Genomic DNA, 24,478 nt, shown 5'->3' with positions numbered 1-24,478 from the left:
TATTTTTTGAAAGATTTAGTTATTTTATTTGAAAGGCAGAATTCCAGAGAGAGAGAGAGAGAGAGAGATCAGTCTTCCATCTGCTGGTTCACTCCCCAAATGGCTGCAGTGATCAGAGTTGGGCCAGGTCCAAAGCCAGGAGCCAGGAGCTTCATCTGGGTCTCCCACTTGGGTGCACCAGCCCAAGCACTTGGGCCATCCTCCACTGTTTGTCTCAGGGGCATTAACAGGGAATTGGATCTGAAAGTGGAGCAGCCAGAACTCGAACCAATGCCTGTAGGGATACTTGTGCCAAAGGCAGCAGTTTAACCAGCTGTGCTACAGTGCCGGCCCCTGGAAGAATTCTAATCCAGTTCCACGAATTACTAATTGTAAAGTCCTATGCAAGTAATTAAACTTCTTTGGGCCTCACTGTCCCTCTCTAAAAAAATTATGTGGCTGCCCATTTTCCAAACCTATTTCCCTTTTCTTCTTGGAATACAGCTGGACTTCACCTCCTGATTTCCCTTGCATTCTTTTTTTTTTTTTTTTTTTTTTTTTGACAGGCAGAGTGGACAGTGAGAGAGAGAGACAGAAAGGTCTTCCTTAGCCATTGGTTCACCCTCCAATGGCCGCTGAGGCCGGCGCACTGCGCTGATCCGAAGCCAGGAGCCAGGTGCTTCTCCTGGTCTCCCATGCGGGTGCAGGGCCCAAGCACTTGGGCCATCCTCCACTGCACTCCCGGGCCACAGCAGAGAGCTGGACTGGAAGAGGGGCAACCGGGACAGAATCCGCTGCCCCTATCAGGACTAGAACCTCATGTGCCGGCACCGCAGGCGGAGGATTAGCCTATTGAGCCGCAGCGTCGGCTTCCCTTGCATTCTAAGTATGACCACAAGCCTGAGTTCTAGCCAATGAAATGTGAACATAAATTATGCTGGCCACTTCTAGGCCAGACCCATAAAAACCACCTTCATGATCTTCCACTCTTCCCCCAAGTAGGCTGGGTGCAGAAGATCTAGGAGAAAATACAGGGGCTCAGAGGGAGGACAGAGCCAGAAGGCAAAAGAAGCCTGGGGCCCTGAATCACCATGTGGATGGCCACTTACTGATTGTTATATGAGAGAGAATTGAATCCTGTATCCTTAGGTTTATATATTTGTTAAACAAGCACTCCTGCAACCCCTCACATGTGCTAGACACTTTGATGAACAGAGTATGTGCTGGCATAGTATTCACTGGGGATAAGGAAAAGGGAAGACACGATAGCTATTTCTAGTCTGTAAGACTTAAAAAATGGTAGTGCTGTGGACAGAAGGAGTAATGGCAGGAAGTAAAAGAAATGATTGGCTAAGAGTGAGGAGTTTGGGCTTTAGACATTTGAGAAGGCACTAAGTAATATTCTGTTGTCCAGTTCACAACACCTTTGAAAGTTGATAGAATATTTCCACGTTAACCTTGTGGGGAGCAACTCGGACTATACTGTTACTGGAATTAAGACTTATTCTATGCATCTGCTCTCCCACAATATGGCGCTGGGAGAGGAGGCAACAGCTTCTACGCAGCTGCCTCTTGCCAACTTGAGTGATGACCTCCAGGAGCTGATCCTGCTCCTGATTGGAGGAGAGCAGCGTACTCGGCGTGTGGGCAGCCGAGTTGGGATTGGCGGAGGAGGACTATAAAGGAGGAGAGAGACAACATGCACCAGGAACATCTAACAGGAACATCTATCTGAAGGAACACCTGTGCAGCCCCCGAGAGAGCCGGCCGGCGGTGTGCCGCTCCCCTGCGGAAGTGGGGAAAGTGGCCAGGGGGAACCGCCCTTCCACGGAGGTGGAAGGGACAGTAGCCAACCCGGGAAGAACCAGCAGCAAACCCGGGGAGGGCCGAGCAGACAAAAGAACAGTGCAGGGTCCTGTGTCGTTCCTCCACGAAGACGGGGAGCGACATAATGGTGCCGTGACTCGGATGTGAAGCCTAGGCAGGGTTTAGTGTCGTTCCTCCACGAAGAGGGGGAGCGACAAACCTGTATGTGTTTTTTAGCCATCATGACAAAGAGTCTAGAAAAGTAACAATCATTGGTATAGTGTCTAAAACCAGAGTAGAATGTCAGCTCCTACCTCATAACTCATCTGCAGCAACTGTGCACATAATGAATGCATCTACTTGAACTGAGAGCTTTCAATCCCTATGTTTTCCAAGACTTTTGTTAACTCAAGCAATGTTGCAAAAGTACCATCATGGGCAGGAAACCTTTTTTCTGTAAAGGGCTATTTGGATATTTACAACATCATTTGCAGGCCATGCAAAATTACTAACTTAAAAATTAGCCTGCTATGGATTTATTGAATTTCAAATCTCACCTGTGGTTGCCTTGGCAAGGCCAGGCCAAAAGATTTCATGCACCTTATATGGCCCACAGGCCAGCTCTTCCCACCCCTGTTAGATGATAATTGCTTCTAAGTAGAACAGCATTTTGAGTTATGCACCTGTGTATTTTGGGGGCTCCCTGGAGTTCACCTCTCTGTACTCCTCACTCCAGCAGCTGACCTCATGCCTCTGAGGAGGACCAGGACCCTGCAGAGTGACAATCAGCTGGTGCCCACCACCGTGGCCACACTGGCCGTGCATGGCTGGCAACCCTTCTGACTGGCTGATGTATCTGTTTATTCAATATTTTGAGTACCACCATTGTGGCTGAAGAGAGAGAGACTCTGAAATCTTATCAGCTTGCTACTAAATGCTTACTCCCTGATTTGGGAAGAAGGGAGAAGAATGGGATTACAATATGGGAAAAGCCTTCTGGAAAAAAAAAAAAAAAGGATCAAGTAACGTCTGGACTAGAAAAGGAGGCCTTTGCCTGGGGAGGAGAGAGGAGAACAGCGAGGTCTGGGCTCTGAGGCAGAGGAGGACCTCTCTCTGCCTTGGTTCCTGGGCATGCAACCTGGAAGGTGTGTGACCCCAAGGAGAAACAGCTGTGTGGACGCGGTGGCAGTCAGCACCCTGGGCTGTCTCACAGTCCTCTGTTTCCCCAATTTTTACAGAAGTGGCTGATAAGCTGGACTCAGAGAATGGCATCAACAGGCAGGTGAGATCCCTCAGCGAGGGGCTTGGTGCATCCGTCATCAAGAGCCAGATCTCCTTCTCATTCTCACCCCAAACACCTTGGCACTGAGTGAGCTTTGGGAACTGTAGTACAGTTTGCATGGGGAGTAGCTGGGTGAGGGGACACCAAGAAGTACTGGGGTTATGCTCCCTAGTGCTACATGAGATAGAAATTAATTTACTCTGAAAATAAAGTGGTATTTCCATGCACCAAAATGTATGGTCATGATTCATGCCTGCAACCATCTTTGCAATATATAGCCAGAGTTTCGTTCGCTTCATAATTGAATTTAGAATTCACTTTTCCAAAAGGAAACGTAGATGACTGTGAATGGCTATGGGAAGAGAATTTGGGCCTCTTTTATAATAATACTCATTTAAATGATAATACATGCCTTCTTACTGTGCCCAGCTGTAGTGGAAGCAGTAAGAGACAGTACAAAATAAGAGGAGTTAAGTCCAAGAAAAAAAAGGAAATTCTGAGGATCAGAAATTTGCCTCCAGGGACATACACCAGTGGCAGAATGACCTACTGACTACAGTGCCAAGACCTTTCCTCTCCTCTCCCGTGTCTGTCTCTTCTCACAGTCTCTCCTCCCCTACTCACATTTTCCCTATTCAGGGCATGAAAGTGAAGTTCGAAGAACTGGTTTGCATTCATCATGGCCACATTTTATTTATGGTTCTAATACAGAATATCATTCATTGTTCCCCATCAAGGAAATCAGATTTCATTTTGGAAATGTAGATGGGAAAAACTTGGAGAGTTGTGCAAACTCACCATTGAACTCCTCTGGACATCGCTCAGAGGCTACCTGAGGGAAGGGCTGGATCTCGGGCTTTAGAGGGTGGGTGTGGTTCTGCAAGGAGAAGCTGGGGAAATTGGCTTCGGGAAGGGGAAGGACTTCACCTTTCTGCAGTGGGGGCAGTTGGTAAACAGACCCAATTCTTCTCCAGTGGAAGGGAAAGTGTCCTTTACCTGGACCTCTCTTTCCTGGGTGCTTAGGTGGTGGGCCATGGCCATGCTGATGGAGGTCTTGGGGACCTTCTTTATGGGATGGTGGGTCACAGGGTCCATGGTCATGGAAACCATGGCCATGGGGAGGATGTCCATGGGGAGGGGGCCCATGGGGAGGATGTCCATGGGGAGGGGGTCCATGAGGAGGATGTCCATGGGGAGGGGGTCCATGGGGGGGATGTCCATGGGGAGGGGGTCCATGGGGGGGATGTCCATGGGGAGGAGGCCCATGGGGAGGATGTCCATGGGGAGGGGGTCCATGAGGAGGATGTCCATGGGGAGGGGGCCCATGGGGGTGATGTCCATGGGGAGGGGGCCCATGGGGGTGATGTCCATGGGGAGGGGGCCCATGGGGGTGATGTTCACTGAAATTACGATGATGAGGGAACCGATGGGTTTCATTGGTGCCAAAAGGGCGATGACGACATCTTGGCCCTGAAGGGGGAGAGAGTGGGGGCGTTCCACCTTGAGATGGTGGTCCTTCCGAGAAATCTTCCCCTTCTTGGGGAGGTGGGCATCCAAACTTATGTGGCTTGTGAGGATGATGATGATCTCTGGATCCATCAGTCCCAAGTGGAGTCTTGCCCAAATGGGGTCGAAAACCACTGATGTTTCCATGTTCCTGGTAAAGGACAGAGAAGTCAGTGTCATCGTGTGGCACTAAAGGAGGAGTTAGGTGTTTAACTTCATTAGAACACTGGTTCCCAAACTTCTGAATTTTGCACATCAATTTTTTTAAACAATCATATCTGTAGTTTCTTGTTGTTGTTGTTGTTAAAGATTTACTTTTGTTATTTTGAGAAAGAGAGAAATCTTCTATAAGCTGGTTCATTCCCCAGATGGCCACAATGGCCAGAGCTGGGCCAAGCCAAAGCCAGGAGTCAGCAGCTTTCTCCGGGTCTCCCACGCAGGTGCAGGGCACCAAGCACTTGGGTCATCTTTTACTGCTTTCCCAGGCTATTAGCAGGGAGCTGGGTTGGAAGAGGAGCACCCGGGACTTGAACTGGCACCATATATGGGATGCTGGAGCTGCAGGTGGTGGCTTTACCTTCTATGCCACAGCGCCAGCCCCTCACAAATCAGTTTAAAAAGTGCGTTACCTGGGGCCAAGGCTGGCTTCAGACTGGCCCAGCTCTGGCCATTGTAGCCATTTGGAGAAGTGAACCAATGGCTAGAAGATCGCTCCCTGCCTCCCCACCTCCCAATTCTGCCTTTCAAATAAATAAATCTTTTTTAAAAAGTGGGTTACCAATTTTTTAAACTTTTATCCAACAAAGTTGACATCTTAAATATAAACAAAATTTGTCACCTACCACCAACAGTATTTCACCAAAGGAGTAATATTTTGGCAAAAGGAAGGAAGGAAGGGAGGGAGGGAGGGAGGGAGGGAGGGAGGGAGGGGAAATCTCAGCATAAAGGAGAGTCTTTTAGATGGAATAAATATTATATCACGAAAAGCTTTATTCTCCTTATTTTTCTCATTTTAGCAGAAAGTGGAGAAACTATTATGGGATGGCACCTCTCTGTAGACTAACATTTGGAAAATGAGTATCTTATCATTGGTATTCTTAACATAGTTCTGTGACTTGATGATATCAACCTCCTTTACTCCTAAAGAATGAACACTTGGTTTTGTCACTCTCTGTCCAAATTTTAATTAAAAAAATAAATCTATAGAGTCATTCCATAGGGACAAAGTTTCCCTTTCCTTTATTCACTTGGAACATGGATGCTTGGATTATTTTCAGGTTGTTTTGCTGATACAAAAAATACTGTAGAGGTGGGCTTTTTACCCAGTGGTTAAGACAAAGGTCAGGACATCCCATCCCACAGTGGAGTATCTGGGTTTGACCGCTGGCTCCAGCTCCTGACTCCAGCTTCCTGCTAGTGCACACCCTGGGAGCAGTGGTGATGGTTCAAGTAATTGGATTCCTACCACTCATGTGGGAGACCTGGACTGGGTTTTTGGATCTTGGCTGCTTCTGTGGCCAGGGTCTATTCTGAGCATTTGGGGGACTGAACTCACAAATGGAAGCTCTCATTTCCCACCCCACCCACCAAATAAATAAAAAAGTTTAAAAAGTTAAAGTGTTGTACAGACTAGCTTTGTGGTCACCTATAAAACAGAACAAAACTTTCTGGGGTATATGTAGAAATTGTTTTATATAACTTTAAAAATTTTATTTTATTTATTTGAAATGGAGAGGGGACGGGGGAGGATGGTATCTTCCCTCTGCTGGTTCACTCAGCCAAGGCTGGGCCAGGTTGAAGCCAGGAGCCTGGAGTGTGGGTAGAAAGGACCAAGCTACTTGAACCATCACCTGCTGCCTCCCAGGGTGTTTGTTATCAAGAGGCTGGACTGGAAATGAGGTCAGGACTTGAACCCAGGCACTGTTATATGGACGGTGAGTGTCCCAGGTGACAATATAACCTCTATGCCAAATGCTAGTCCCTTTATATTCCTTTAAGTAATAAAATTGAGGCTGATTAATTTTCTTTAGGTTTTACACCTAATAATAAACATTAAAATTACCAAGTCTCAGTACTGATTACAAGGAACATTTTCAAATTCACTCAGGGCAGCTTTGAATTGGTTATGATTTTAATTCTCTGCCAAATCTTTTTTTTTTTTTTTTTTTTTTTTTGACAGAGTTAGTGAGAGAGAGAGAGACAGAGAGAAAGGTCTTCCTTTTTCCCTTGGTTCACTCCCCAAATGGCCGCCGCGGCCGGCACACCGCGCTGATCCGAAGCCAGGAGCCAGGTACCTCCTCCTGGTCTCCCATGCGGGTGCAGGGCCCAAGGACCTGGGCCATCCTCCACTGCACTCCCAGGCCACAGCAGAGAGCTGGACTGGAAGAGGAGCAACCAGGACAGAATCTGGCACCTCGACCAAGACTAGAACCAGGGGTGCCGGTGCCGCAGGCGGAGGATTAGCCTAGTGAGCTGCGGTGCCAGCTCTGCCAAATCTTTTTCTTTCTTTCTTTTATTTATTTATTTTTTTGACAGGCAGAGTGGACAGTGAGAGAGAGAGACAGAGAGAAAGGTCTTCCTTTGCCGTTGGTTCACCCTCCAATGGCCGCCGTGGCTGGCGTGCTGCGGCTGGCGCACCGGCACACCACGCTGATCCGATGGCAGGAGCCAGGTACTTATCCTGGTCTGCCATGGGGTGCAGGGCCCAAGCACTTGGGCCATCCTCCACTGCACTCCCTGGCCACAGCAGAGAGCTGTCTGCCAAATCTTATCCCTTCTAATTCTTAGAATTTTTTACATACTTTTATGTTATGTTAGCAATTTCACTCCTTTGCCTAGAGGCCTGTTCTCTCTTTATTTCTCAGTACCCTCACCCCCAATCCCCACCTCCACTCTGCTGCGCCCACAGAGCTATAAAAACCAAATACCCTATGAGTGAGTGTGAAAATATCACTTAGTCTGGCGCTGCTCACGACGACGGCTACATAGCAACCCACCTCAAAGTTAAAGACTTCACAGCTTATAATAACGTCTTCTGGGTTTTCCAAGTCCGAGGCTTCTACATCAAAGGACAGATCTGCTCTGCAGAACCCAAAGGCCTACGAAGGAGAGAGATCCTGTTAGTGTGTGTGTGTGTCCAGCTAGAGGCATAGAATTCCAGATGTTCAGGAAAGAAACAGGAGCTTTGGAAAAATCAGGGCAATATCACATATCCGCTCCTGTTATTTTGCAAGCTTTCCTAATCACACTTTGGGGAAAAGTGCATGTCCCAAGGGATTCATTGCAAGTACACTAGCCCTGGGCTTCCCCGCGGCAGGTGGACAGGGATTCCACGTCGCTGCTGCCTGGCCTTTGAGCCAAGCCTTCTGCACTGAATACCCAGTTCCAAATTGTGTTGCACCTGGTTTCACCATTTACCAGCTGTGTGGATGCAGACAAGTTTCATGAATTTCTGAAAATTGTTCTTTGGACATTGGGCATCATGCTATCCACTCACAGATTGTGGGAGGGCCTAATTCAATGAGATAATGCCATGAAACACTTTGCCCTGAGCCTCTTCGTGTCCAGCCCCACAGCTCTGCACTGGGTTGTCATCACCCCCACCAAGACAGTCAAGTGTTTATAGGGGGTCTGGGGGAGGGGAGGGAGGTATCATTTCCAGTGGCCCTAAGCAGGATTCCAGAACTGGCTCAGGTTGAAAATTTGAAAAAGCAAAAAAGAATTAATGAATGCTTCCAGTCAGAAAGAATGTCTTGTTAAACCTCAGAGAAGTCCTGAACTTGAAACTATCTCACCTCCTGACCCTCGCTAGTGAAGTGACCTGGGGCAAATGGCTACAATTCTAAGACTCTGTGTCCCAAGGAAATCCAGGAGACATTTCCTACTTCTCAGCAGGGTTGTTAAGAGGCTTCTACAAGGCAACAATGTGTGTGTGTGTGTGTGTGTGTATGTACGAGCACACAATGGGTGTTGTGTAAACCGTAATTCACCACACAAATGTCTGGTATTATTAAGATCTTCCTGCAGGTGCATGGGTAGCAATTTGTATATGATTGGGGGGAATCCCACTGGTAGGGACATGAGAACTGAATTCTATTCTCCCTTCTTGGCTACCTCCTCATTGTCTGGTGGGATCCCAGTGGGTGTCAATGAGACGGGATGAATGAAGGCACCTGGTGGGCAGGGTTTTCACACAGGCTGGCTGTTAGCTCAGCTTTTGATCCCCATGGGTTCAAAACCTCAGGTTTAGATTTTGGCACATGTGATGTATATTACAAAAATTACATTCTTGTGATTCACTTAAGGCTCTGTGCCTCAGTTTCTGCATCTGCACATCAAGGTTTCAAAATAGCACATGGCCTATAGGGCGGCGTGAGGGTGAGGAACATGTGTGAGGCACTTGGAAGGATGTGGGGTGGGGTGGAGGCTTCTCTGGGCGCTCCCAGGGTTTCAGATGTCTCTTGTACTCACGGGGTGTCTGTGGAAGTGAGACCTGGAGCAGTTCCTCACGGAGAAGTCCACATAGTAATTGGTTCTCTCTCCTCCTTTCTAGAAAAACATGGCATCAAGACAGCTTCAGAACAGAAAAAAGTAAAAGGAAAAAAGCGCAGATCCCCACATCCATCTAGTGTATTTCTCCTTCCAGCCTTTCCCCAGATATGCTGCCCCATAATGTGTGCATCTAAGTCTTTAATTTCCTAGGTATTGTTCTGTAACCTGCTCTCCCCTGTTAGCAATACATCTCCAACTTCCCCCAACGCACATGGGTCCACAGCACTCTTTTTAACAACTGCATTGTATTCATTCCATGGCTCCTGTGCTCCTTAATCTGTTTAACTTTGCATTTGCAAAATGTGTGATAAACATTAGCAGTTGTTGCATATGGCAACTGTGGCAGGGAGGTGCTGCAGTCCTTGGGCTGAGCCATAGGGAACAGTCTAGCTCTGGCCCATCACCAAGTGTGGAGAGGTAATTCCTCCAAGCCTCACTTTTCTATCCTGCAACGAAAGGTCTTTCGGAAGGTGATGGAAAACATGTAATACAGAAAATGATGCATGAAAAAAAAAAAAAAAAAAAAAGGCCAGCGCCGCGGCTCACTAGGCTAATCCTCCACCTGTGGCGCCGGGACACCGGGTTCTAGTCCCAGTCAGGGCGCCGGATTCTGTCCTGGGTGCCCCTCTTCCAGGCCAGCTCTCTGCTGTGGCTGGGGAGTACAGTGCTTGGGCCCTGCACCCGCATGGGAGACCAGGAGAAGCAGTGGCTCCTGGCTTCGGATCAGTGCGGTGTGCCGGCCGTGCCAGCCGCGGTGGCCATTGGAGGGTGAACCAACGGCAAAGGAAGACCTTTCTCTCTGTCTCTGTCTCTGTCTCTCTCTCACTGTCCACTCTGCCTGTCAAAAAAAAAAAAAAATGATGCATGCATTTCAGAACTTTCTTGCACACAAATAAACATCATTTAATTCCATTTCCCATAAAATGTTAAAGGTATGCAGAGGGCTCACATAACCCTAATATGTTCTTGTTTTTCCGCTTTTCCTTTTTGGATTTTTTCCTCCTGTATGTCAGAAATCTGCTGCCCTCCCTAAGCCCCCCGCCCCCGCACCGGCAAAAAGTGGAAACCTCACAGGGGAGCAGTGCTTTGAGACTTGTGGTCCATCATACCCCAAAGGCTGCAAACATCTAACAGGCAGCTGTCAAGCGGAGCAGTTAGAGAGGATGTGTTGCCCGGCTCACACCTATCAGGTTGGAGCTGGGGCCCTGGGGCTCCAGCTGTGCGCAGTGGAGACTCACCACCCTTGTGACTCTCTCTACCCGGTCCACTCTGAAAGAGGCATACGCCTCGCTTTCACTTCTGTACACCTCCAGGGCTTTGTCCGCGGATTTTCTGAAGGGCTCCGTGTCCTCGATGAAATCAAAGAGAACAGGACTGTCTTTAGTGTTGGCCAGGGCTGAAGAGACTAGAGGAAGAAAATGGCAGAGTCTCACTCACTGAGCCACAAACCTGGCAATGGCAACGCTGGGCCGCAAAATTCTACAGATAGACCACCTAAGGGTTGGAGAAGCTTAGTTAGTAACTTGTTCAAGATCCATTAGCCGACAGGAAGCTGAGCTAACTGCCCAAGTCTCTGCTGTGACCCCTGTTCTTGGTGCACCCCCATCCAATGCTCATGGAGCGCTAACATTTTAACGAACTTCTCCTGTCTGCCAAGGAGGTGGAAGCGTCATTCACGCAAAGTTTTGCCCAGAGAAAGAAGACACAGTTGAATCTTTTTTAAGGGTGTTGAATTTTTAGCTATTGAGTCATGTTAAGATTTGCTGCTGTGTGAAGGAATTCTGAGATGACTTCTTTTGCAAAAGTAAATCAGAAGAGCGTAGGACTGAGAGTAACACTGCCACGCTGGTCATGTCTTTGCCCCATCTTGGCTGTGTTGCCAGACCAAGTCATTGGACCTCTTTGAGCTTCACTTATTTTGTCTCTAAAATAGAAAGTAGCCTGATCTTTACGTCATAGCCCGCAGTGAGATTGAGATCATATGTATAACTGCTTTGTAAACTGTTCAGTAATACATCCCATTCAAATGTTGAAGTCAATGCTCATTGAATGCTAAGTGCTCTGGGAAGTGTGGATCATCTTATTTAATTCTAGTAAGAACGCTAAGACCTAGTACTATTATTACCCTTATCACCCTCATGTTACAAAGAAGGCTCACTTAAAATTTTAAGTAATTTGCTCCAAAGACCACTATTTAATGATGAGGCTGGAATTCCAACTCAAGCAAATCTGGCCTCAGGGCCTGTTTCCCCACTGATGTTACACTGTCTCCTACAGATCTTCCTTTTTTTATATTGAATTTCTTTCAAGGAAGGTATTCCAGTAATGGGCAAACTCTCTCCCTTCTGTTCTCAAGAGAGAGAGATAACAGGACCCGTGACGGCAGGGTCTCTCTGACATGTACACTGTGGGATGTATTGAGTGCCATTAGATGACTGAATTCTAAATTGCTCTAGAATGAATCAGCCATGTAATAGATGACCTACCGGAACTCGTGGTGCAGTTAAAGTCATTCAATCTTAGAGTCTGATATTCATCCGAATATCTGGTAACTATCACCTTACATTGCCCAATCACCTGTAAGAAAGGGGATTTTGAGTCATGGCACAATTCCTTCCTGATGTTAATAGAATGGAACAAGGAGGGGATGCAGTGTACTCCTACTATCCATTTAAAATGTGCTTGGGTTTTCCTTCACCAAAGCCTGTCTCGAGCCTACATTTTTTTTTTTTTTGACAGGTAGAGTGGACAGTGAGAGAGAGAGACAGAGAGAAAGGTCTTCCTTTGCCGTTGGTTCACCCTCCAATGGCCGCTGTGGCCGGTGCACCGCGCTGATCCAATGGCAGGAGCCAGGAGCCAGGTGCTTTTCCTGGTCTCCCACGGGGTGCAGGGCCCAAGCACTTGAGCCATCCTCCACTGCACTCCCTGGCCACAGCAGAGGGCTGGCCTGGAAGAGGGGCAACCGGGACAGAACCCGGCGCCCCGACCAGGACTAGAACCTGGTGTGCCGGCGCCGCTAGGCGGAGGATTAGCCTAGTGAGCCGCGGCGCCGGCCTGAGCCTACATTTTCTTAGTCAAACCCTCATGAAAACCAGGGAGAAATTGTCTAAATGGATCATGACCATATTTCAAGAATTTTCAAGGGGGAAAAGCTACTTAAAACTCCCAGATGTGTCAATCTCTCTCTTCGCAGAAGTGAAATCTTATATCTGGGCTTCTTGGTCTTTGTGTTGTCCATCTGGGGCAGAGAGCTGGTACCTGAATATCCTGCCCAATGTGCAGAGCAAGACCATGTCCTTGCTGCAGCTAATCCTTTTGGCCATCGCGGTGGATGGGACCAGTCTTCATGGGACACAATGACAAGTTCACTGTTCTCAGATCCATTAACTGTCAGCGATGGAAAGGATGTTAGAGTCCATCTACTCCAAATCCTTTCTCCTATCTTACAGTGGAGGAGATTGAATCTGGGGATGCATGGTCCCACAAGACCACAAACCCTGCTGACTTGTCTTGAGCTGGGTTCCCAGGGATGGCTCTCATGAGAGCACCCTCAAGGTCAATTTCTTGAGTCTCAGGGAATATGCTGCTCTTATTCTTTGTGCTGGATTAGCTCAGGAGTGGCTACCTGGAGGAAGCAGAGTAGATGGATGGAGGGGTATGGCACCCTGTGTACTTACGTCAAGAGATGGACGTTTAGTAAGATCTGGGTCACAGTCTTCCCAGTGTTTCCTGGATAGCACTGAACAGTCAGTCTCTTTCACATCTAAGACTAAATAGTAGACAGTGGCAGATTCCTGAGGAGCGCAAAGAGAGTAACAGGTGAGTAGCATGTGGGAGCCAGAGATTTTTAAGAATAAATGCAATTTTTCTATTTCTTAAACAGAATTCTTGTTCCTTGCCGAATCTTGGCTGATATCCTCCCTTTTAGTCCTTTGATCTGTTTGTTCAAATAAATAGCTACAAAGAGTTTTTCCCAAATATTCTTTTCAACAGGTCATGATGTTTCTTCTACCCATGAGCTTGAAAAAGCTAGTCACTAAATGGTAGCAGGGGTTTGGGTGGAAGTGGTGAAGATACACGCCCAGAATTGCAAATAATGACAGCCACACCAATGCCTCCAATCTACACTAGCAGCTGTGTCCGCTGGTCTGGCTCTGTTCCTGATTTTGGATTTCCAGCCTTGATTTCAACTCACCCAAAGCTAAGTCTACTCTCTTCTCTTACAAAGCAGCTGCCTCTCTCAATTCCCTTGTCTTTGTCAATGGCACCCTTAATTACTTAATGCCTTAAGCTCTAGCTTAAAAGATGTACAGCAATCTTGATTTTTTTTCTTTGCTTTGCTTTTGGTAACCACTGGACAGCAGTGAATGGTGACTGGTCTTTCATGTCTATTCCTCATTGTTAGTGCCCTGATTCTCACTGCCTGGCGCTTGCCCTCATTTCCTCATTTCTGAATGCATGCATCTGCTTCCTAATTCAGGTCTCTGCCTCCATCTCCCCAGGGCACATGGTGCACCAGCTGCCCACCACCCCCTGCTTTCCCTCCCCCACCAGAGAGTGCTCGACAGATTCCCCGTCTGTGCTGCACCTCTGCTAGAGAGCCTGGAATGGGACTGACGCTCACTAAGTTGTGGGTTAAATCTTAAGTTCCTGTATTCCTGTTCTCTGCCACCTGCAGTGCCTCCCTCTATAATACTTTAACATGGTGATTATTCCATTTCTCCCAGTAGTATGCCACAGTCTGGCCTCCCCGATTTCCTGCCATTCCACCGAAGAGAGGGTAGGTTATTTTGGGGCAGGGTTGAGTGGAGATTTCAGCACCCCTCCAAAATCTTTGTCAGCCCAAGTTCACTCCAAAGAAGCATAGAGCTGAGTGAGAACAGTAGTTTGCTTGGCTTTCAGATAAACCCACAGTCTCTCTTGCACCCTCTGGCTGCTCCAGAGCCCATACCACACTTCTGGATTGGGCCTGATTAGGTTCAATTCCTTCTTCCTGACCTCCCACCCACCCACCCAGAGACAATGTGACCGGGACTCATCTTTACCCAGGCCTTTTTTCCTACTCAAGTCCTCCCCATTCTTCAGCATGCAACTGAAGCATTCTCCCACCCAGCCCTCATGACACTGCTGCACAGCTATAGCACACTCTTGGCACTAGAATAGCTCTTATACAGTTTGCCTATGTGTGCCAGCAGATTATTACTCCCTTGAAGGCAAGGCCCACGGTTTATTGTAACTTTTCTCTGCACAAGTACTTGTAAGTACTGAGGGATTGACTTATCCATAAGGACATACGAACAGCAAGCATAAATTTGAAGGAAGAACAATCTAGAGCAGCTACAAAGCTAAACAGAAAGCCATTCATTGTGCAGAGCAGCAGGCTTGGGGGCCAGAGTCACATTCGCCTGGGTATGATCTCCCAGCTGAGCTCTGCCATTGGTGATTCCTCACCGCTCCGTCCAAGTGGGCATCAGCGACTCGCAGCAACTGGAAAAGGTAGCCATCCCGTCGCCATTTATTGATCAGGTCTAGAGCTTTCTCAGCCAAGGGCTTGGTAGTTTTGCAGTCAGTGGGAGTCAAAGCCCACGAACACTGCAGTGTGGCCAAAAGCAGTGCTGCAGTGAGCGCCTTCATTGTGTTAAACCATCCTTTGATGTGATCTTCAACAGCAGAGAATTTTATACAGGCTTTCTGAAACCCACACCATGTGCACGCACGCGCGTGCACACACACACACACATACTCATGTGACCAAAGTCTTTCTACATTTTGTTGTGTAACTGGGGCTGTTCACCTTGACCCCTGGTTCAAATACTCATCAGCAGGCTGTAAATGATTAGTGGGTCCCGAGGGCAGAGAGTTGAGCCACAGGTGAAACTGTGACCTGCACAAATCTGGATACTTCCGGCTCATAGTGGATCCAAAGTGTGCTTTTGCCTACAGCACTGCCTGTTGTGGGTATGGCGCCTGGAGTACGAATAAAGTAGCCTTCTTTCTGTCTTCTCAGCTGGGAATGGTCACTGTGGTTCCCCTCTTTGGATTAGGCACCCACACTCAGTGGAGTGCAACTGTGCTATTTAATGGAGGGCCTAGACAATCAGCATCATGAAGGGAACTGACTTCAGGTGGGGCAGAGTGACCAGAGGCCCTTGCTTTGGAATCCAATCTGAATTCCCACCCCTGAGTGCCTTTGGAGTGTAGGGTAGTGGTTCCCAGCCTCGGCTTCATATGAGAGTCCTAGTGTCCAAGACTCTCTCCAGAACAGCTAAACCTGAGTCTTTGTGGGTGGACCTGAGGCCTGAAAGTTTTACAGTTCCCAAGAACCTCCAGGTAACAGTCATATTTGAGCACTACAAGAACTCCAGCCAGAACCGAAGGGAAGGAAAAACCTTGAAGGGAGGAAAAAAAGGGAGCAGGTAATGAAAAGTAGACAATCCTCTCAAGAGTCACATGTTGGTTTTGTGAGTGCTAAAACGGAAAAAACACATTCTGAATACTGTTTGAGAGTGAACCTTTTTCTGAAATATTTACTTTGGGGCCAGCATTGTGGCATAGTAGGCTAAGTCGCCACCTGTGATGCCAGCACCCCATATGGGCACTGGTTCATGTTCTGGCTGTTCCACTTCTGATCTGGCTCCCTGTTAATGCACCTGGAAAGTGGCAGAGGACTGCCCAAGGGCTTGGGCCCCTACAACCACATGGAAGACCTGGAAGAAGGGGTCTTCCCTTGTATGTATGAAAGAGATCTCCCAGGAGGAAGGAAGCCAGAGAGATTCTGGGACCAGGTTTGCTCTTTTTAGAAAAACCCACTTTAAAAAAAAGATTTATTTATTTATTTGAAAGAGTTACACAGAGAGAGGAGAGGGAGGGAGGGAGAGAGAGGGGTTTTCCATCCGATGGTTCACTCCCCAATTGGCCGCAATGGCCGGAGCTGTGCCCATCTGAAGCCAGGAGCCAGGAGCTTCTTCCGGGTCTGCCACTTGGGTGCAGGGGCCCAAGGCCTTGGGCCATCTACTGCTTTCCCAGGTCATAGCAGAGAGCTGGATGGGAAGTAGAGCAGCTGTGCCTCAAACTGGTGCCCATATGGGATGCCGGCACTGCAGGCCAGGGCTTTAACCCATTATACCACAGTGCCAGTCCCAGAAAAAGCCACTTTCTCAGGAAGTAATCAAGCTCCCACCAGAACGCCGTTAATCTTCTCTGGGGCTGATGACCTAGTGACCTAATCATCCACCACTTGGCCCCACTTCCTCCTTTTAGCACCCCTCAGTACAGCGGCAATGGGGACCAAGTTTCCAGCAAAGGAAACTTTGGGGGACATACCCCACATTCAAACCATAGCTGCTGTAATTGCTGTACCGGCTACACCTGATGTGGTCCCCTGGGCAAAAATAAATAAATAAATAAAAATAAAAAATAAGTGGTGTACACCAGGAGGTGGGAATACGGGCTAGATGGAACGAGGCGCTAAGAATGAAAATGTACTTTCCATCTGCCAAGACTTAGAGGTACCTGTGGGAGTCATGCAACCTCTTAAAAGAGATTTATTTATTTGAAAGGCAGAATGGCAGAGAGAGAGAGAGGGAGAGGGAGAGGGAGAGGGAGAGGGAGATTAGAGATATTTTCCATCTCCTGCTTTGCTCCCCAAATGGCTACAACAGCCGAAACCGGGAAACAGAAACTCCATTAGGGTCTCCCACATGAGTGGCAGGAACTCAAGTGCTTGAGCCATTGCCCACTGCTTCCCAGGTGCATTAGCAGGGAGCTGGATCAGAAGCAGAGTAGCAAGGACTTGGAGCAGCACTCTGATATGGGGTGCTGACATCTCGAGTGGTGGCAAAACCTACTGCGCCATAACGCCTGCCCCAACTTTATCAAATCTTAGAGACGGTGCCAACGATGCCATCTCAGTAACTAGGTAGCTTCAGGCGAGTTGTCTCAGAAAGCCTATTAAGGTTGTGATGGTGATGGTCGGGAGGAGGCAGAACAGTGGGAGAGGAGAGAGATTCTGTCTTGAGGAACTGCATGATGATCTAGGAAGTCATGTGTGACTTGAGGGACGCTTCCTGGGCAATCCCGAGCCAGAGAATGGCCTCAGATGTGAAAATGGGAAGGGGATGGTGGCTTTTCCTCAGATGGTATCCGGGCCCCCCTCATGTGGGTAGATCTTTGCTTCCTAGATGGCCTGACCACAATACCAGAAAGTCGGCTAACAGAATCTTTACCCTTAAAATGTTTTTACTCAGAATAGAATGTATGCTCGTTACGAAACGTGGAAAATACGAGAAGTGTAAGGAGAATTCACCTCTAAATCCATCACCATGAGAAAAACAACTATGTGTAATACATAATTTCTCTCTCTTTTTAAAAGGTTTATTTACTTATTTTGAGAGGCAGAGCTACAGACAGAGAGAGGGAGAGACACAGAGAGAGGTCTTCCTTCCACTGGTTCACTCCCCAAATGACCGCAGTGGTCGGAGCTGGGCAGATCCAAAACCAGGAGCCAGGAGCTTCTTCTGGGTCCCCCACACCAGTGTAGGGGCCCAAGCACATGGGTCATTTACTGTTTTCCTAGGCCATCAGCAGGGAGCTGGATTAGAAGAGGAGCAGCTGGGACACAAACTGGTGCCCATATGGGATGCTGGTGCCACAGGCAGAGGCTTAGCCACAGTGCTGGCTCCTTCCTCATGTTTGTTAACTTGACTACATCCCATGTGTGTGTTTGGCATTGTTGGACATATTCTATGTAGACAAGTGCTTTGTGTACCTCCTCTGAGGCTGAGTATTTATTCACTTACAACCTCTAATTTTTCAGGTATTAATCAAAATCACATGGCTGTAGACATCAGAAATGCTGTTTATCTTTTGTTTTAGGATTTAAAAATTTTGAGTTGTTTTAATTATGCATATTTTAAACATAACCATAATCCCTGCACAAAATAAACAAAAAACAGAGTCTTAGAGAATATTATAAATAAAAATGAGGTCTATCTCCATTAACTCAAACCCTTTCCCAAAGACTTTGAACAATCCCTTGTTATATATGACTTAAACTATATTTTCCTTTGAGGTTAGATATTCTTCAAAAAGACTATTTTCAGCGAGTATGTGGTATTTTGTGCTGTTTGAGTGTTCACATATTTAACATTCTCTTATTCCAGACCATGTATGTTGTTTCCAGTCATTTGGTCTTATAAGTAACACTGCAGTGGACATCCTTTCAAATCTCTCATCATTTCTTTGGGAGTCTCCTGATCAGTTGACAGAATTTTTATAACATTCAAGATTTTTCTGTAATGGGAGTCACTTTGTAAAAAAATATTCAATTTTTATCAGATATATAAAGAACCTGTGTTATTAATTTATTTTTTAAAATAGTCTCCTTTCATAGAGCAGTTTTAGGTTCACAGAAAAATTGAGTAGAAAGTACTGAGAGTTTCCATATCCCTGCCAACTCCCCCACACCCAGGGACAGCCGCCCCCACTGTAAACATTTGAATGAGGACACATTTGTTGCAATCAATATAACTACAATGACTCATCACTATCACCCAAAGTCCACCGTCTACATTGGGGTTCACCCTTGATGTTTACAGTCTGAGTTTTGACAAATATCTCATGACCCGCACCCACCATTGTAGTATCATGCCGAAGGTTTCACTGCCCTGAGTACCCTCTGTGCTCCATCTGTCATTCGTCCCTCCCATTCCTCTGGTGCCTGCAAACCACTGGTCTTCTTGCCGATTCATAGTGTTGTCTTTTCCAGATTCACACTGTATGGAGCCAGGCTCTGCGTAGTCTTCTCAGAGTGGCATAGTCCATTTAGTCATATGTATTTCAGGTTCCTCCATGTCTGTCCAGGGCTTGATAGCTCCTGGTTGCTTTTTTAAAAGTGCGGTAGGGAAGTTCCAACTTTCCCTTTGCAGGTTGGTAACTAGAGTCCATTGAAACAAACTGACAGTAGACAGATTAACAGGAGAAAAAACATGCAAATTATTAATGTGCATATGTGCATGGGAACCATACAAAACATGAAACCCATATAACGGCCAGGTGGTGGTGAGACTTAAATACCCTCTTCGCAGTAGGGAGGGAAGTAGGTGGCCAAGGGCAGTTTCAGAGGGGGAAGTGAATGATTTTTAGGGGAATTGAATGGGCCAAAGAACAGTGTCCTGGAACAAAGCTCCCTGGGCTCTGGGTGTATCGTGTGGTTTTCAGCCTCTTCCTCTCTGACAGGAGTTTAATGTTCCTGGTTTTATAACATTTCAGCAAGGAGACTTGAAGGCAATTGGGTTCCTGTTTGGCAGACTGGTCTTTTGGAAGGTGGGGACATAGGGAACACCCTTGCCTGCATTTGCTGCTTCCTGGGGGATCTCAGTTTGAAGTCCGTGGTGACATATGTCAGGGTTTTGTTTTCTGAGCTGAATTACACCGAATACTACATTATCTGGATGGCCTACAATCTATCTATTCACCTCCTATAAAACACTTTGTTGCTTTCAATTAGGGATAGATCTGCTATAAACTTCCATGTGTGAGTTTTTGGGGGACATGTTTCAACTTATCTGAATAAAATCTAAGGAGTCTGATTGTTGGATTCTATGGTTAAGAGTATTTAGGTTTTTTTTAAATATTTATTTATTTATTTGAAAGTCAGAGTTATACAGAGAGAGGAGAGGCAGAGAGAGAGAAAGAGAGAGAGGTTTTCCATCCGAGGGTTCACTCCCCAGATGGCTGCAACTGCCAGAGCTATGCCCATCCAAAGCCAGGAGTCAGGAGCCTCCTCTGGATCTCCCATGTGGGCGCAGGTGCCCAAAGACCCGGGCCATCCTCCACCACTCTCCCAGGCCATAGCAGAGAGCTGGACCAGAAGTGGAGCAAACAGGTCTTGAACTGGCACCCAAATGGGATACCAGCGCTTCAGGCCAGGACGTTAACTTGCTGTGCCACAGCGCCGGCCCCAAGAGTATTTAGTTTTGGAGGAGGTGGCCAAAGCTCCTTGCAAAGTACTGTACCATTTTGTATTCCCATCAGCGATAGAATGGGAGGGTTCCTGTTGTTCTAGGTCCTCACCAGCATTTGATATTGTCAGTGGTTGGGATTTTGAATATTTTAACAAGTGTGTACTTGCATTTTATTGCTTTAATTTGTATTTCCTTGATGACATGTGTGCAATTTCAGCATCTTTCCGTATGCTAACTTATCATCTTCCTATCCTTTTTGGTAAGGTTCAGATCTTTTGTCCATTTTTTAATTGGGTTGTTCATTTTTCTATGGTTTCAAAGCTTCATCAGTGCTAATTCTTAACGCCACCTGACTACAAATGCTGAACTCCTAAAGTTTCAGCGGATTTGTGTTAGCGAGTTGTAAACAACTGATTGATCACTAGGGCTTGAAATTGAAGGATGTGGGTTAGCTTGTTAGGACCGACAGTTAGGGAAGTGGCATCTGAGAGCTGAGCCAGAGGAGAGCAACCTGATTGGAGACTGAAAGGGAGGGATGAGAGATGCAGGAGAAAACCCCGAGGACGTGGGATGACGTCCACTGGTACAAGTTCACAGCACAGGTAAGGGTCAGCAGTGCCTTATGGTTTACCTTGAGCCAGAATTTAATATTTTGGGCTCTTGCCATTTACTTAGACAAGAATTCTAAGCACTGGCCCAAACAAGACACGCAACATGGTAAAGTTTAGGATTTATTTGGAAAGTGAAAAAAATACACAGGAACATGGGGACTTTGTTGGGGGAAAGTGGGTCAGAAAGAGTAAATGGGGCGTTCCATTCCAGCCTCTTCCACGGAGCAGCGCAGAGACTGCAAGCGAGAGGGGCAGTGGGCAGAAGAGTGGGTGGGCGGGTAAGCAGGCAAGAGAAGAGGCAGAATGGGGGCTGGCTCAGCGTGTTCCAGCCTCTTTTCTACTTCCAAAAGGGGAGTGGTTATGTAGTCTGATTGACAGGTGGGTGGATACAGGTGAGATCATACAGGGGACAGGGGGCATGGTCTCCAGCTCAGAAGCCTAATTCTTTTTTTTTTTTTTAATAAATATAAATTTCCAAATTACAGCTTTTGGATTACAATGGCTTTTTTCCCCCCATAACTTCCTTCCCACCCGCAACCCTCCCATCTCCCACTCCCTCTCCCATTCCATACACATCAAGATTCATTTTCAATTATCTTTATATACAGAAGATTGATTTAGTATATATTAAGTAAAGATTTCAACAGTTTGCACCCACACAGAAGCACGAAGTGTAAAGTACTATTTGAGCACAATTAGTACTATTTGAGTACAATTAGCATTAATTTACATTGTACAACACATTAAGGACAGAGATCCTACATGGGGAGTAAGTGCACAGTGACTCCTGTTGTTGACTTAACAATTGACACTCTTGTTTATGGCATCAGTAATCACCCTAGGCTCTTGTCATGAGTTGCCAAGGCTATGGAAGCCTTTTGAGTTTGCCAACTCCGATCTTATTTAGACAAGGTCATAGTCAAAGTGGAAGTTCTCTCCTCCCTTCAGAGAAAGGTACCTCCTTCTTTGATGGCCTGTTCTTTCCACTGGAATCTCACTCGCAGAGATCTTTCATTTAGTGTTGTTGTTGTTGTTGTTGTTGTTGTTTGCCATAGTGTCTTGGCTTTCCATGCCTAAAATACTCTCATGGGCTCTTCAGCCAGATCCGAATGCCTTAAGGGCTGATTCTGAGGCCAGAGTGCTGTTTAGGACATCTGCCATTCTATGAGTCCGCTGTGTATCCTGCTTCCCATGTTGGATTGTTCTCTCCTTTTTAATTCTTTCAGTGAGTATTAGCAGACACTAGCCTTGTTTATGTGATCCCTTTGAATCTTATTCCTTTCATTATGATCAATTGTGAACTGAAACTGATCACTTTGACTAGTGAGACGGCATTGGTACATGCCACCATGATAGGATTGAATTGGAATCCCCTGGCACGTTTCTAATTCTACCGTTTGGGGCAAGTCAGCTTGAGCATGTCTCAAACTGTACATCTCATCCCTCTCTTATTCCCACTCTTATATTTAACAGAGATCACTTTTCAGTTAAATTTAAACACCTAAGAATAATTGTGTGTTAATTAAAGAGTTCAACCAATAGTATTAAGTAGAACAAAAAAAATACTAAAAGGGATAAAGTATTAAGTTATTCCTCGACAGTCAGGACAAGGGCTGATCAAGTCACTGTTTCTCATAGTGTCCATTTCACTTCAACAGGTTTCCTTTTTGGTGCTCGGTTAGTTGTCACCGATCAGGGAGAACATATGATATTTGTCCCTTTGGGACTGGCTTAATTCACTCAGCTCGATGTTTTCCAGATTCCGGAGCCTAATTCTATCTCCCTGATAGGTAATGTAGCCAAGGAAAGAGAAAGGAGGGACTAGCCGGAAGGAAACACATCCCCCAGGGTGCTTCTCCACCCTTTTTCAGTACAGAAGGGCATTCTAGAACGCTCTTGGGAAAGCTGCCAGGGGCTTGTGATGGTTGCCCTTTGACCCAGATCCATCCTTTTTGACTTTCTCTGCCTGGTCTCGGGTTGAATAACCCAGGCTCTCCTACTGGTTAGATCACGGTTGGGTTCACAAGGCCAATGGGCAGAGGCGATTGGAGGAAGGGAGAAGGGAGGGGTAGAGAGGCAGGTGTTCCTCCCCTGCTCCTTCTCCCGTCAGTAGCAGGTTCCGCAGCAGCTGCGTCCTCCACCTGCTGGCTCCTGCCATGCAGTGCCTCCTTCCTGCACCAGCTGGTCGGTCAGCCTCCTCCTCCTGCCTCCAAAGACTGAGGTCTGAAGGCTCCTTGCCCTTGCTGCTCGCCATACGTGCCAGCATCCCTTGTCATCCTTGTATTTCTTTTGACCCAGCCTACAGGCTACGTGTAAAGTTCTTTTACCAAAACCCTTTCTGTTGAGCTATCTGAGTATCATTCCTCTGCCAGGCCCTGAGTGAGACAGGGTATACGATCCCACATGGCACCCTTATAATCATTTCTCCATCTTATGGGAAGCAGATAGGAGTACTAGAGTGTGGATATTTTCTTTTTTCTTTTCTTTCTTTTTTTTTTTTTTTTTTTTTTTTTTGACAGGCAGAGTGGACAGTGAGAGAGAGACAGAGAGAAAGGTCTTCCTTTTGCCATTGGTTCACCCTCCTATGGCCGCCACGGCTGGCGTGCTGCGGCCGGCGCACTGCGCCGATCCGAAGGCAGGAACCAGGTGCTTCTCCTGGTCTCCCATGGGGTGCAGGGCCCAAGCACTTGGGCCATCCTCCACTGCCTTCCCGGGCCACAGCAGAGAGCTGGCCTGGAACAGGGGCAACCGGGAAAGAATCCAGCACCCCGACCGGGACTAGAACCTGATGTGCCAGCGCCGCTAGGTGGAGGATTAGCCTATTGAGCCGTGGCGCCAGCCCAAGTGTGGATATTTTCTATTTCCCTTTAGTAAATTATGCCAAAGCCCGTGTGCCTCGTCCAAGACGTGGTTGCCAGGATGGAGGAGAAGTCACAGCTGTGAATCCTGCCAAAATGTCGATAGTCCTGTCTTTAATGTGTGCCTGTGCGCATGAGCACATACTTACTTTTAACCAAGGGGACGTTTGTCCTAAAGTTTTTAAAAATTTATTAATTAATTTTAGAGGGAGATAGGGGAAGGGAGAGACAGAGCTCCCCCCTAGACTTCCTAAATGCCTGCAACGGCTGGGACTGGACTGGAAACCAGGAACCGGGAACACAGTCCAGGCCTCCTGTGCAGGTGGCAGGAACCCAGTCACTTGTGCTATCGCTGATGCCGCCCCGAGTTTGCATTAGCAGGAAGTCAGAGCCAGACTCTGGAACCAGAGCCAGATGTTCTATGGAGGTACTCTGATGTAGGATGTGTGCATCTTTTATTCTTTAGAGTTATTTATTTGAAATGAATGAGAAAGAGAGAGAGAGAGAGATCTTCCATCTTCTGGTTCACTCCCCAAATTGGGTCTCCCACATGGGTGGCAGGAGCCCAAACACTTGGGCCATCTTCCACTACTTTCCCGGACAAGGTACCAGGGAGCTGATTGGAAGTGGACTATCTGGGACTCCAGGCTCACAAGCCACAGCCAGATCTATGGTGCTGCAATACTGGCGGCTGATGCAAGCATTGTCGCTTGTGTGTTAACTGCTAAGCTAAATGCCCACGCTTCACATGCTTTTAAATATAGAAAAAAAGGGCTATGATTGAATGTCTCGAAGGGCCTTTAGCACCTGCACTGAGGGGAAGTGTGCTAATGAGGAGGCTTATTGTGGTTTGGGGTCACCGCAGTGCCCGGCACAGGCCACAGGTGCACGTCTGCCACGTGTCCCGACTCTGAGGGGCCT

General features: G+C 47.1%; 1 protein-coding gene across 1 annotated transcript; it reads right to left on the bottom strand.

Moving 5' to 3' along the window:
* Positions 1-3,734: 3,734 nt before the first annotated feature.
* On the bottom strand, positions 3,735-14,828 carry HRG (histidine rich glycoprotein). The gene is made up of 7 exons (XM_008266576.4): positions 14,576-14,828; positions 12,802-12,918; positions 11,611-11,701; positions 10,363-10,529; positions 9,044-9,121; positions 7,570-7,671; positions 3,735-4,724 (listed from the first exon to the last, which is right to left on the bottom strand). The coding sequence occupies exons 1-7, from the start codon at positions 14,756-14,758 to the stop codon at positions 3,816-3,818; spliced, it is 1,647 nt and encodes a 548-aa protein (XP_008264798.3). The 5' UTR covers positions 14,759-14,828; the 3' UTR covers positions 3,735-3,815.
* Between the last annotated feature and the right edge of the window lie 9,650 nt (positions 14,829-24,478).

Source organism: Oryctolagus cuniculus, chromosome 4 (genome assembly GCF_964237555.1).
Source record: "Oryctolagus cuniculus chromosome 4, mOryCun1.1, whole genome shotgun sequence".
Lineage (NCBI taxonomy): Eukaryota > Metazoa > Chordata > Mammalia > Lagomorpha > Leporidae > Oryctolagus > Oryctolagus cuniculus.
This window is presented reverse-complemented; position numbering and strand designations above follow the sequence as displayed.